We start from the raw sequence: 14,006 nt of genomic DNA on the forward strand, positions 1-14,006 counted from the left end.
GCTGCTGTAAGGTTCCATCTCTGCCTTGAGCTCACTGAGCATACAGCAAGCGTGATGAGGGACAAAGGAGGAGCGACTGCAGCTTTGGCACTGCCTGGGGTATCTACACACCCCTGTGTCCCCAAGCACAGCTTTGACCCTTCTCAATCCCCTAGATCAGAAGGAGGGTAGAGGAAGTGTTTCAAATCAGCTGGATAAAGCACCCTCTAAAGACATCTCTCTGCCCTGTCACTGGCCACAGAGCTAGGCAGCAGCTTTGGCACCTAACTTGGAGCTGACTAAAGTTAGCAAAGAGGAGTCCCATTGCTCCAGCGTTAACTAGGCCACTCACTCTCATGCAGCAACCCCTGTTCTGACCTGAGCTTCTATTCTAGAAAAGGATTCTGTCATGATTCAGTCCCTCAGAAAGGCAGATTTCATGTCCTCTGCAGCTAGTTTGTTCCAACTGTTCCACATCCTCCGTCACAACCAAAACTCCCTCTCTGTTTCTCATTAAATTTGTTTAGCTTTAATCTCTTGCAGTTATTTCTTGTTACATACTAAACTGGACTTAGAAAAAAGTTTTATGAGGCTAATTCCCACTGAAATAGCTGTAAATAGCCTAGAAAACTGGCATCCAAGGGTCTGAGCAAGGGCTTTAATTTCTGTGTTTGTGTTTTTTCCATGAGACCTTGGGTTTGGCCCTTACAGAGTTAATCAGATTTCACCAGAAACATGATGAACAGAAAGAGTTGATTGGATCCAGACTATGCCAGGCTCAGGAAGGCAGGGAGCTGAGTTTGTCTCTGGCTTGGTGGAGATGATGTGGAAAGCTTCACAGATTGCATCGGGTTGGAAGGGACCCTCAAAGGTCATCTCATCCAACCCCCTGTGATACTGCTGGCACACTGCAGTGGCCAAAGCTGCCACAGATCCTGCCAGCCAAGGATAAAATCCCTGCCTGTCTCTGTGTTAGAGCAGTGAACCAGGGCAGTCAAGCTCTTGAGCAGCGACTAGGCAGCGTGTGAGCATCCATCTCTGGCTGCAATTAGGAACAATTGCAATCAAATTCCCATCATATTTTCCTATGTATCCATGGTTTCTCCTGTCAGTGCAGACATCTTGGCATACTGGCACTTTCCATGCCAAAGTCTATAAGAATTTTCTGCAAAAGCTTACAGCAGAAAGTGCCCATCCCAGACACACAGATTTAGAAGGACAGACAGACTTTGAAGCTGTCAGGGTTTGGTCTCCAGTTTGGAGCAGAGCCTGCCCCAGCAGCTGGCTCAGTGGGCAAAGCTAAATGAAGTTCAGCCAGGTCAGCCCTTCCAACACACCTGCTGATGATGCCTCCTCTGAAAGCACTGTGGGAAACTGAAGAAGGGATGTGGCACCTTCTTGGGCCTGACTGTGCTGCAAGATCAGGAATTCGTTCACCTGGAAGGTGGTCAGGCATTGGAATGGGCTGCCCAGGAAGGTGGTTGACACACCAACCCTGGATGTGTTTAGCTGTGGTGCTTGGGGATATGGTTTAGGGGTGAACTTTGCAGAGCAGGGTTATTAGTTGGACTTGATAATCCCAAGGGTCTTTTCCAACCTGAATGCTTTTGTGGTTCTGTGAAGGATGTCCTTTGTGACTGAGCTAGACAGAAATCCCTTTCAGCTCTATGCTCTCCTCAATCACAATGGTGCTAACAGCTGCTGCAGAAGAAACACAGAAGGTGACCTTCATTCCTGACAGACAGGGAGAAAAAGCTTCTTAAGTCATCCTTTTGGTGACCTCTGCCACACTCCAACACGCAGACCTGTGCCCCAAAACATGCACCCACTGTGGATTTGGAGCCATGATGGTTAGCTACTGAGCTGGCAGTCAACTTCCTGTACATCACAGAATTGCAGAATGCTAGGAGTTGGAAGGGATCTCAAAAGATCACCCAGTCCCAACATCCCTGCCAGAGCAGGATTACCCAGGGCAGGTCACAGAGGAACACATCCAGGTGGGTTTTTAATGTGTCCAACGAAGGAGACTCCACAACCATTCTGGGCAGCCTGTTCCAGGGCTCTGGCATTCTCACAGTTAAAAAGGTTTTCCTTTCTTTTCCCATGGAACCTCCTTTGCTCCAGCTTGCACCCATTGCCCCTTGTCCTATCATTGGACAACCCTGAGCAGAGCCTGGCTCTATCCTCCTGACAGTGCCCTGCACATCTTTATCAACATGACCATGAGATAATTGAGTTTTCAACACTCAGTCAAGCTAAGAGGGGCAGCAACAAAACCTCCACTCTGGACTTCCAGATTGTGGACTTCAGGTTACTCAAGGAACTAACTCAGAAGGTACTTTGGGAAACAGCCCTTAAAGACAAAGGGGTCCAGGAGGGCTGGAGCTACTTCAAGGAAAAACTCTTGAAGGCGCAGGAACAGGCTGTGCCAATGTGCTGGAAGATGAGCTGCCGGGGCAGACGGCCAGCCTGGATGGGCAATGAGCTTCTAAAGGAACTAAGGGGAAAAAAGAGGGTGTATCATCTTTGGAAGAAAGGGGAGGCAACCCATAGAATGTTCAAGGATGTTGCTAGGTCATGTAGAAAAAAAATTAGAGAGACAAAAGCCCATTTAGAGCTTAGACTGGTCACTGCTGTGATGGACAACAAAAATCCTTCTATAAATATATTAATGGCAAGAGAGGCAAGGACAACCTCCACTCCTTAGTGGACATGGAGGGCAATATTGTAACTAAAGATGAGGAAAAGGCAGAGGTACTTAACACCTTCTTTGCCTCAATTTTCAATAGCAGGATAGGTTGTCTGCAGGACAACTGGCCTCCTGAGCTGGCAGATGGAGGCAGGGAGCAGTATAGTTCCCCTGTGATCCAGGAGGAAGCAGTTGAAGACCTGCTTAGCAGCTTGGATCCCCACAAGTCCGTGAGATCCATCCTAGGATGCTGAGAGAGCTGGCAGATGAGCTGGCCAAGCCACTCTCCATCATTTTTCAACAGCCCCTCTGGCTCACCAGAGAGGTCCCAGATGACTGGAAGCTGGCCAATGTGATGCCCATCCACAAGAAGGGCTGGAAGGAGGAGCCAGGGAATTCCAGACCTGTCAGCCTGACCTCAGTGCCAGGCAAGATTATGGAACAGGTCATCTTGAGTGCAATCATACAGCACTTACAGGATGGCCAAGGGATCAGGCCCAGCCAGCATGGATTCAGGAAGGGCAGGTCCTGCCTGACCAACCTGATCCCATTCCATTCCATCATGACTGAGGGCACCCCTCAAGCTCCTCTGCTCCAAGATAAAGAGCCTCAGCTCCCTCTGCCTGTCCTCACAGGGTTACATTCCACGGCCTTCAGCATCTTTGTGCCTCTGCATTGGACTTTCTCAAGCAGTTCCCTGAGGTCCCTCTTGAACTAAATGGCTCAGAAATGGACACAGTATTACAGATGCAGCCTCACCAGGGCAGAGTAGAGGGACAGGAGAACTTGTGCACAGGAAGAGCTTTTTGTGTGCATTACCTCCAGGAAAGTTTGGGCCCACAGCCGGGACCTGATTTTGAGTGCTGCACTCTTCCCTCTTTCCAGCTGTCCCACGGTGCAGGAGATCTGGAGGCACTTCACATTGGTACAGTTCTGTGTGTGAAATAAAGGGAAACCACACCTGTGCTTTAACACACAATCATTTTCAAATGCTATCAGCAAAACAATCCAACTTCCCTTCAAGAGCCAAGTAGTCTGGAATCAGTGATTTCACCTAATGCACATAAGAGATGCTCTGCAGTCCTCACAGTGACACCTGGAGTAAGGGGGAGACTCTTTTTGCATCACCAATTAATACAAACACCTACCTGTGATCATGAAAGTAAAAGTAATCCTTTTCAACTATACCTGCTCTGAAGAGCTCTTAAAATGCCCAGGTACTCCTCAGTCCTTTGCAGCACATACTTTGTCTTTATCTAGCAGTCACTTTGTGATTTCAACACTTTTTGTTGCTGTTCCCCATGCCTGAATCTTTATTTATGTTCCTAAATCTTTTCCCTCTTCTGCCTTTCCTGGTTTCCTTCCTGATGTTTACATGATAGCAGCCAGAATATTTGCTGAGATGCATTACTTGCTCTACTTGAAACTCCTTGGCCATAAAATGATCCTGATGAGCAGTGATCCTGGCTCTCACATAGGGTTGAAGACAAAAGCCAAGCAATGCAACTCAAAACCATGTAAAGGCTGCCAGAAGCATGCCACAGAAATGGTTAGAAGCTGCCTGGAAGCCACTGAAGGCAACAAGCAGAGCCTCATGGGGTAACCACAGAAATTATGTGGTTGGTTCAGATGCAGAGAGGAAGAAAGATCTAATAGAAAGCCATTTAAAAGTGTGTGTACAAACTGCAAGGGTTTCTGTACATGAATTTTACCTGGACAGTCTGGGGTCCCCCCAGGAGCAAGGCTGAGGTTTAACTGATTCCTATTTTTTAACCAAGTACAGAATCCCTCCCTTGCAGATGCTTTGTGGACACTGGTGGCAGAAGGTCCTGTGGCTCCAAAAGCAGAGCTAGGTTTTCCCAAGCACATTTCCCCAGCCGACAGAGGGAGGCTGCACTACCAAAGCCTATCACAATATGAGATGATGTGTGGAAGAGCTCTGGAAACACCCTTCAGGGAGGATTGGACAGGGTGGCCTTTGGGAATCTCTTCCAATCCAAAGCAATCTCTGAATCTTGAAGGTCCTTTCCAAACCAAAATGCTCTATGAAAGAATCCTGCCTCCCTACCACAGCTGTCATGCCCTGGCTGTTTAGTCCATCAGCATCCAGAAAGGAAAGCCAAAAAAAGAGGGAAGTGTTCTAAGTTTCAGCTGTCCTGCTTCCCTGTGCAGTCTCAAAGGCCAGGACAAAGCTAGGGAAGGATGATCAGCTTGCCCAGGGATGTGGTTAAGGCCCCATCCCTGGAGACATTAAAGCTCAGACTCGGTGTGGGCCTGGGCAGCTTGATCTGATAGAATAGAATAGACCAGACCAGGTTGGAAGAGACCTCTGAGATCATCGCTTCCAACCTATCATCCAACACCATCTAATCAACTAACCCATGGCACCAAGCACCCCATCAAGTCTCCTCCTAAACACCTCCAGTGGTGGTGACTCCACCATCTCCCCAGGCAGCCCATTCCAATGGGCAATCATTCTCTCTGTATAGAACTTCTTCCTAACATCCAACCTAAACCTCCCCTGGTGCAGCTTGAGACTGTGTCCTCTTGTTCTGGTGCTGCTTGCCTGGGAGAAGAGACCAACCCCCACCTGTGTTTAGAGATGTCCCTGCTAACTGCAGGGGGGTTGGACAAAATGAGCATTGAGAGTCCCTTCAGACCCAATGCAATTTGTGACTCTGAACGCTGAATCTTCACAGGCAGCTTCCTCCACACACCTCTGCCTGCTAACAAATTCAGCAGAAGCACTCTGCTTAGCCACTGCCCGAACAGGAAACTGCAAACCCTGGAACTTGCAGCCACAAACCCTTTTTTTGTTTGTTTGGGGTTTTTTTTTGAAAGGGATATTTCAAACTATCTGTTTATTTGGCATTTTGTATTTAAACATCCTCCAAGCAGATTCATTTATCTTGCAGGGAGGGAGAGAGCTGTTTTCATTAATCCTTGTGGCCAAAACCACAGATTAACAAAACAAATAATTAGGATGAAGAAAGAAAAAAAAGAAGGAGGCAAAGGCTACTTTTGGCTGACATTCGAGGAGCTGAACACATATTTCTGTTTTTCTTAGCCATGCAGCTAGCCCATGCTCCTTCTCAGGACACTGTAACACTAGAAGTGATGGAGGAGACCCCAACTGTTTAACAAACACTATAAACAGATGAAGATGTTCTCAGAACGTTTCTCCTCTCTGGGAAAGTCTTTGATGAAAAGGAAAGTAACTCAACTCTACCATGAGGGTTGCCATGGTTTAGTTGTTTAGGTGGGTTGGATTGGTTGATGGGTTGGATGTGATTGATGATCTTGAAGGTCTCTTCCAACCTGGTTTATTCTATGTATTCTATGCTGGAACACTGCAACAGGCTGCCCAGGGAGAGAGTTGAGGCCTCATGCCTGGAGCTGTTCAAGGTGAGGCTGGAGAAGGTTCTGAGCAAGCTGCTCTAGCGGAGGATGTCCCTGCTGAGTGCAGTGGGTTTGACTGGATGAGCTTTGGAGGTCCCTTTCAACCCAAACCATTCTAGGATTTCATGATTCTATAGCATTGACTGGTGTGTCTTCCAAAGCCCAGACATTTTTCCTTCAGCCCCAGTGGAATCAGGTTCCTCCCAGGGTATTAGGCTGATGAAAGAATTACAGAGGAATGAGCAAGGATTCCTGTTTAAGATGGGTTCTTCTGTGGCTTTGTCCTTAACAACATCATATGTTTCATTACCAAGATGGCCAAGCTAACTTTCAGAAGCAGCATCATTACTCTATTACTCCAGAGCACAGAGGTCTGTAAGGGTCTTTTATTCCTCCCAAATCCCAGGGGTATCAAGGAATTCAATCATGAACTGGCAATGAACAACTTAGCAAGGAAATGAGCAGTATGAAAGGAACTCTGCCCAAGGTGCATAAAAATGGGCAGAAAGCTCTGCCTGCATCACCCATCATTGAACTGGAGGTCACCCAGTCTAAGCAGGGCCTCTGGGCACAGGAAGCTGGCACCTATAAAGCTGAAGACAGGGCACCAGATGCAGGGATGATAATAATAGTAAACCAGGTTGGAAGAGACCTTCAAGATCATCATGTCCAACCAATCAACCAATCCAACCCACCCAAACAGCTAACCCATGGCACCAAGCACCCCATCAAGTCTCCTCCTGAACACCTCCAGTGATGGTGACTCCACCACCTCCCCAGTCAGCCCATTCCAATGGGCAATCACTCTTTCTGTATAGAACTTCTTCCTAACATCCAACCTAAACCTCCCCTGGCATAGCCTAAGACTGTGTCCTCTTGTTCTGGTACTGGGTGCCTGGAAGAAGAGACCAACATCTGCCTGTCTCCAACCTCCCTTCAGGTAGTTGTAGAGAGCAATAAGGTCTCCCCTGAGCCTCCTCTTCTCCAGGCTAAGCAACCCCAGCTCCCTCAGTCTCTCCTCATAGGGCTTGTGTTCCAAGCCCCTCACCAACTTTGTTGCCCTTCTCTGGACACGTTCCAGCAAGTCAACATCCTTCCTAAACTGAGGGGCCCAGAACTGGACACAGGACTCAAGGTGTGGCCTAACCAGTGCAGTGTACAGGGGCAGAATGACCTCCCTGCTCCTGCTGGCCATACTGTTCCTGACGCAGGCCAGGATGCTCTGAAAATGCATCTGAGTCCAAAACTCAGGTAACCAGACTGACTGCCCAGAACTGTTTCCTGGGAGAGGGAACTTTGCTCTCACTCCAGGACTGCCCAGAGGGTTAAAAATGCAGTGGCCTGTCCCATCTCCTTGTTTGGAGGGCTGCAAAGGAATGTGTATGGCAGTGCTTCCTGGGGACAGCAAACACACTCCCAAGTGTCTGTACATCAGAACTGGTACTTTAGAGGAAAGTGTTCATTTGAAGTGTGATCTACTCCTTAAGGAAGAGCCAGGATGCTGGGAGCTAAGGTAGGAAGAGAGGCCTGCCTTTCAGAAGTCAGAACCTGAAATGTAGCTGATGGAAGAGGAGCCCATTCCCTAAAGCTGTGCTGAAACTCCCTGTGCTAAGGGTGCCGCAGCAGAAGCACAGAGGCCTGTCTGCAAACAGCCAGGAATCAGGTCTTTCATGCAGAAATCTGCCACACAAAAGCACTCCCTTGTGTCATGGTGAGATGTAATGTTACTTTCAACTGAGATGTTAAAAATGCCTTAGTCTGTAAATAAACTGCAGCCAGACTGACAGCCACCACCACACACCCCACACACGGCCCCAGGGTCTAGTGCTCAGACAGCTCACCAGGATTTTTGCAGAGTTCCTCCTGTGTGCTTCTGTCACTGCCACATCCCTTCTCCTGATGTCATGGGAAAGGGTGGAATTATACAAAAAAGCAGCCAGCTCAGGAGTGTCTTGTGGAACAGCAAACTGCAAAGAGAAGAAACAAGAATGGCAATAACATCCCCACAAGCTGACTCCAGCAGAGCTGCTCCTCTCACAGAGGTCTGCTGGGTGAACGCTGTTTTTCCACTTCACCAGCACAGCCATCAGAATGTGCTGTCCTCAGCCAGGAGGAGAATGAGTGACAGCACAGCAAGACATTGACCACTTATAGCAGCTACACTTTTTACTGGTGTCAGTTTCATTGCTCTACTTCATTTTGTGAGGCCAGGTACTGATCTCTGTTGCAGGATAAATTCAAAGCTGCTGCGTGGAAATCTGATTCTGAGTTCAGAGCAGAATCTGCATATTAAGATTCAATGATTTTACCAGCTTCAGGAAGCAAAAGGAAGAAGAAAGGAAATCTGAATTCTAGCAACACAACTTGTGCTCATTATCTGTCACAGATTTCTTTTGGTAACAACTCAGCTTTGTCTAATGCAACAGTTTGCTCTGAAGATGCAGGATTCTCTCCAGCTTACTCTTCACAGCTTTTCCCTCTCTGGTGAAAACCTATTTGTGTGGTCAGCAGCTTGTCTTTTACTTCTATACAGAGCATTTATGGCTTCTTCCAAGAAGACTCAGAGAACACCTGGGAGCCCAAACAGATCAATGCTCTTTCTTGACAATCCAAGCATGTAAAACTACAATCAAAGATACGTGGAAGCCTGCAGCAAGATCTCAGCAGGAACTCACCTAGACACAGCCAAGAGTATTCTTTAGGGGCCTCAAACTGCAAAGAGCTGCATCAGATCCATTTTATCATCTCCTTTTAAACTCTGAACACAAAACACCTTAAACTCCTAAAGAAAATGTTTACAACTGCTAGCAAAGCTGCAGCACTACAGGGAAGAGAACTGCTACACACTCACAAACCCTCCCACATCCTAGTGCTGTGATCTGTACAATTTCTGATTCTCATAATCTGATTAAAATAATTAGGCTGAAGAAGGAACTGTATTGACACTGTCTGAGATCTTCAGTCAAAAGCATCCCCCAAAGTAGAAAACACTACAAGTTATTAAGTGATGAAAACCCTTCCAGCAAAAGTCAGAATCCTTTGGGGGGGGGCGTGTTGCTTGATGAGGTTAACATTGTCTTTTTGCAGCAAGGGAACACTTTAAGTAGCCAGTAAATCTCTCCCTCCCTATGTGCTAACAGCTGGAGACTCTCCTTCCAGGGCTCATTCACCAGGCCTCTTTAATGATGACAAATGAGAAGAACCACACTACAATGACATGCCTCTGAAGCCCTCAGTCTGCGCTGACAACCTACACACATGAAGATCCATGGGAACGTGAGATGATTTCTATCTTTACTTGGTTCTTTTCCATAGATCCCAGAGTGTCAGCATCTTCAGCAGTGAGCAATTACAGCAAAGGTCCAAACCCAGTGTGCTGTGATTGAGAGAAAACATACATGTGTCCTGCAACAAGTCAGAAGCAGAATCCCTCCAGTGGCCTGGATGTTCAGGGTAAAGATGTTCGTATATCCTTCTTGAGCCAGCCACAAGGAATTGTACATCTCTGTCTCTGCAGCCACATATTGAGCACACCACACCTTATTTTAAATGGATGCTCACTCCTTCCCTTTGACTGCAGCTGTCTCCATTGCAGAAACCTATACTGCTGCCTTCTCAGCCTTGGCACCTTGAGAACATCTCCAGTTCTTCACTTCTCATTTCAAAACCTGCTTTATCTTCCCTCTTCTCCTAGCCAGCAATTCTGGAAGACACCTCTGTGTAAAGGCTATCACACAAGACCTGTCAGTGGTATTATTTTGTCTGCAGAACAGGACTTGGATACAGCAATAGTGGCTCTGCAACATGAGGAGACACTGCCCCTAGAAGGGGTTAGCTCCTACAGTCACCTTAGTGAATGCACCTCACCCATCTGGTGGATTTTAGCTGCTCCAACACCACTTTCCCTCCAGATGCCCCACTCATGGTACCACAGAGCTCAGCTACTGAGAACATTCCCTGTGTGATCCCCTGTACTGTCCACTACTTGGAAACCACTGCCTATACTCCTGGTATTTATTGGCACAGGCTCCATGAAACCACTTTTTGCCATCAGTCTAGGAAAAAAAAACCCAGCTGACCAGGAATAGTAGTAGCTCAGGCCAGAAGTCCATCTAGCTGAGCCCTCTTCTGAGCTGCCTTTAGCATCTGTGGAAGGAGGCTGAGGACACTGCTTGCATCCACAGCACCCTCTCCTAATAACTTGCAGCTTCCAAATATCTTCAACTCAGCAGCTTCCTGACCTGCATGAAGTTTTTGTTCATTTATTAACCTTCACTGGACTTCTCTTTTGCAGATTTGTCCAATTTCCTCTTCAAACCATGTAAACTTTTAACCCTGACTACTTCCTTTGGCAACAAGTTGCAGACATTTAATACCTGCCACCACGAACCACCACTTCCTTCTGCTTGTTTTGAATCTCGCTCTAACAGGCTTCATCTGATACTCCAGTTCCTGTGCAGTGACACATGGCATTCCAGTGCAGGAACGAGCAGGGAGCAGTTCCCACCCACACTCTTCCCATCACTTCTGATCTTGGAGATCATGTTTGTGCGCAGTTGCCTCCTTCATAGGTTGAAGCATCCCAGTGCACTAGGGAATTTGTTCCACATCTTTGATCAGTGCTTTTGCTCCTCTTAATTCCTATTTCATAACTCTATTGTCCTTCTACATCCCTCACTGCCTTCAGAGAAAGATGGTACAAAACAGGAAAGACCCTAAAGAAGTCTTCCCATGATTGACTGATCTTTGTGGAAGAAACAACAAAGCACAAAGGAAACTCTTCTAGAGACAAGAAATTCAGCAATCCTGCCTCCAGTTCTGGTGTCCCCAGCATAAGGAGGACACAGAGCTGTTGGAGTGAGTCCAGAGGAGGCCACAAAGATGATCCAAAGGCTGGAACACCTCTGCTATGAGGATAGGCTGAGGGAGCTGGGGTTGTTCAGCCTGGAGAAGAGAAAGGGGGACCTTAGAGCTGCCTTCCAATAGCCTACAGGAAGGCTACAGAGGAACTTTTCATGAGGGTGTCCAGCATTAGGACAAAAAAGGATGCAGAAGGCAGCAGAAATCAAGCAGAATGCAGGCAGAGATGGAAATAAAAGGGGCTCACTCACCTTAATTTGCATGGTGTTAAGAGGAGAACTGGTCTGGCAGTGCAAGGGCCCATGAGTCTGAATGTGAAGAATATAGAGCAGAGATTCTTCTTGACTGGCCACAGGCCACCCAACATGGAGAGCTGTGTGGTTGATGGCGCTGGGGCCCATGTTGTGCAGCTGCAAACAGACACCATCAGTGCTTCCCACGGCAGGGGATAACAAACCCCAGCAAAACCATCCCCCTAGCATGAACTGGTGTCTCCTCCTCTAACACAGACAGGGAATGGGGATGGGAATTCCAGATTAAATTTGGGTGGTGAGACTCTGGAACAGGTTGCCCAGGGACATTGTGGATGCTCTCTCCCTGGAGGTGTTCAAGGCCAGGTTGGATGAGGCCTTGTGCAAGCTAGGGTGGTGGGAGGTGTCCCTTCCCAAGGCCAGGAGGTTGGATCTTGATCATCTTGAAGGTCTTTTCCAACCCAAACCATTCTGTGATTCCATAAAGCCAGAACAACTACACTTGTGGTTAGTTGCAGATAAAGACACCAAAGTCATCATGAATTCAATGGAAGCAGCATGAAGCCCTGAGGAAACATGGATAACATTTACCTCATAGATGTGTTCCACTAATGGGCCAACTTCTTCCTCTTTTGTAGGTTCCTCTGTGGGTTCCCAGTTGTGAAGTGGCAGAATAATTGTTGGGGGGTGAGAAACACTGCAAGATATAAAGCAGGTTAAACCAGCCACTGCTAGCAGTGACCAGTTGCATGACTTTTAGACTCAGAGTAAGACCATCCATTAGATTTAGATGAGGTGAACAAGACATTGTTTCCACAGAGCATCACCCACACCCCACAGCCTTCCCTGTGGATGGTCCTTGTTTCCTGTGACCCAGAACTGCAAAGTGCCAGGTGGAAATGCAGCCATTCAGTGAGATGATTATGAGGTATGTAGGAACATCTCTTTTAACACAAGTTAGTTATTTGCAGGACTTTTGCTGCTGGCATGAAAGTAGCAAAATCAGCTCAAATTTAACAGAAACCTTTTCCTTTGTCAATTTTATTTTGGGTTTAGCTGAGGATATTTTTTATATTTGAATACTTTATTAGACAAGGATTTTTTTCCTCTCCCCTGCACTTTAAGGTGACAATGATCAGTCAAACACGAGCACTGTGAAATAAGATAAAGCCAATTCTGCAGAAAATGCTTCAGGGGGATCTACCAGAAGAATTCTACCAGCTGCAAATCTTTCCAGCCAAAATTGCTTCCTTCCTGAACCTCTCCTTCCACTTCTGCTCCTTCAGCAGTGGGAAATAACAAACACAACTTTAAAGCTGTTACAATTTTACAGACACAAAGGTAAGCAGAGCCATCAAATCTCAGGCAGCTGCTCATTCAATGAGCTACCTAAGGAGTTCTCTTAAGTTTCTTTTCAAAAGGACATTGAAGGCTTCTTCCTTTCTGAGGGAGGCAGGATTTGCATGGCTGCCCTGTGCATGCTGCCTGTGTGCACACACAGCTTGAGAGCCACTGATTTTCCTCTGTAAAAGGGACAATGATCCCAGCCTCACTTCATGCAGCTCAGTGAAGAGCAGCAGGCAAAACACTGCAAGACATTTTCCAGGCCAAACATGGACAGAGCCTCTCTTTTACTTGTATCTAGGAAATGGTGAGCAAACAATTTATTGGAGCATCTCTGAGTGATTAGCACAGTCTGTCAACAGAGCATCTGGGACCTTTTCTTTCTACAGGCAGGCTGTGGCTAAGCAGAAAAAGACTCAAGAGGAAAGGAAGTCATCTAGTGAAGCAGTTCCTCTGTATTAAGCATTTCTTAGCACTGCAGGCAGCAGCTCAAGCCCCTTTTGCCACTCATGGGCACTCTCTTTTTGAGAAGGGAGAATGTTTTGGTCATTCAGGTAGTGATATAGGACTAGGGGGAATGGAATGAAGCTAGAGGTGGGGAGATTCAGGCTGGATGTGAGGAGGAAGTTCTTCACCATGAGAGTGGTGAAGCCCTGGAATGGGTTGTCCAGGGAGCTGGTCGAGGCCCCGTCCCTGGAGGTGTTTAAGCCCAGGCTGGATGAGGCTCTGGCCAGCCTGATCTAGTGTGGGGTGTCCCTGCCCATGGCAGGGGGGTTGGAACTAGATGATCCTTGTGGTCCCTTCCAAGCCTGAATGATACTATGATTTTCTGGTGCCTCTTTACCTGCTGCAGAACTTTTCTTTAGAAACAACCCCTCTATGGCACAGAAAAAATGTGATGGAGGCAAAAGGTTTCCAACAAGTTTGCAAAGAATCCAAAAGGTCTGTAAGATTTTTCTGTGAAAGTGATGAGAACCAGAACCCACAGCACTGGAAGCAGCCCTGAGTGACAAATCTGTGTCTGCACTCATCATCATCTCACTGCTGCTCTGAAACTCCAGCCAGCCCCTAGCCTGGCTGTGCACCCCACAGCAGTAGCTGGCTCCAAACATCTTCTCAATCAGCTGCAGACCACCACCTAACCCCTTTGATTCTCATTTCCTCAGTCACTACTTTTCCTGTGTTACCTTCCCCCTTATCTTGTATTTTCCCCTCTCTTCCTCTCCAGCTCATTTCCCTAGATCAGCACTAACTACAGCAAAGGAGCTAACACTCTCATTTCTGTTCTTGTTCAATACGGTCCTCAGAAATAAACTCATCAGTATCTAGCCACACAGTCTTTGAGTGGCAATCCTCTTTCTTCCACCTAACTCTAGCCTTAAGTTAATCTTTTCAACCTGGAAACCACAAAATGTAATGAAAAAGGCTTAAAAAACATAAAATCTCCCTGATTTAGATTGAAGATTAGAGCAGAAAAGGGAATT

The 14,006-nt window shown here is 47.1% G+C and overlaps 1 protein-coding gene across 1 annotated transcript in view; it reads right to left on the bottom strand.

Annotated features, from left to right (window-relative positions):
• ITGA8 (integrin subunit alpha 8) overlaps window positions 1-14,006 on the bottom strand; it is a 91,685-nt gene that overhangs the window by 11,606 nt on the left and 66,073 nt on the right. Inside the window, exons 24-27 of the mRNA XM_068156971.1 lie at window positions 11,770-11,875; window positions 11,179-11,337; window positions 7,909-8,034; window positions 3,488-3,601 (exon numbers count right to left, since the gene is read on the bottom strand). Coding sequence (XP_068013072.1) covers window positions 3,488-3,601; window positions 7,909-8,034; window positions 11,179-11,337; window positions 11,770-11,875 — 505 coding nt within the window. The remainder of the gene's footprint in view (window positions 1-3,487; window positions 3,602-7,908; window positions 8,035-11,178; window positions 11,338-11,769; window positions 11,876-14,006) is intronic.

This window comes from Melanerpes formicivorus, unplaced genomic scaffold (assembly GCF_026170545.1).
Source record: "Melanerpes formicivorus ecotype bairdi unplaced genomic scaffold, bMelFor1.0.p_v2 SCAF_35, whole genome shotgun sequence".
NCBI classification, from domain to species: domain Eukaryota; kingdom Metazoa; phylum Chordata; class Aves; order Piciformes; family Picidae; genus Melanerpes; species Melanerpes formicivorus.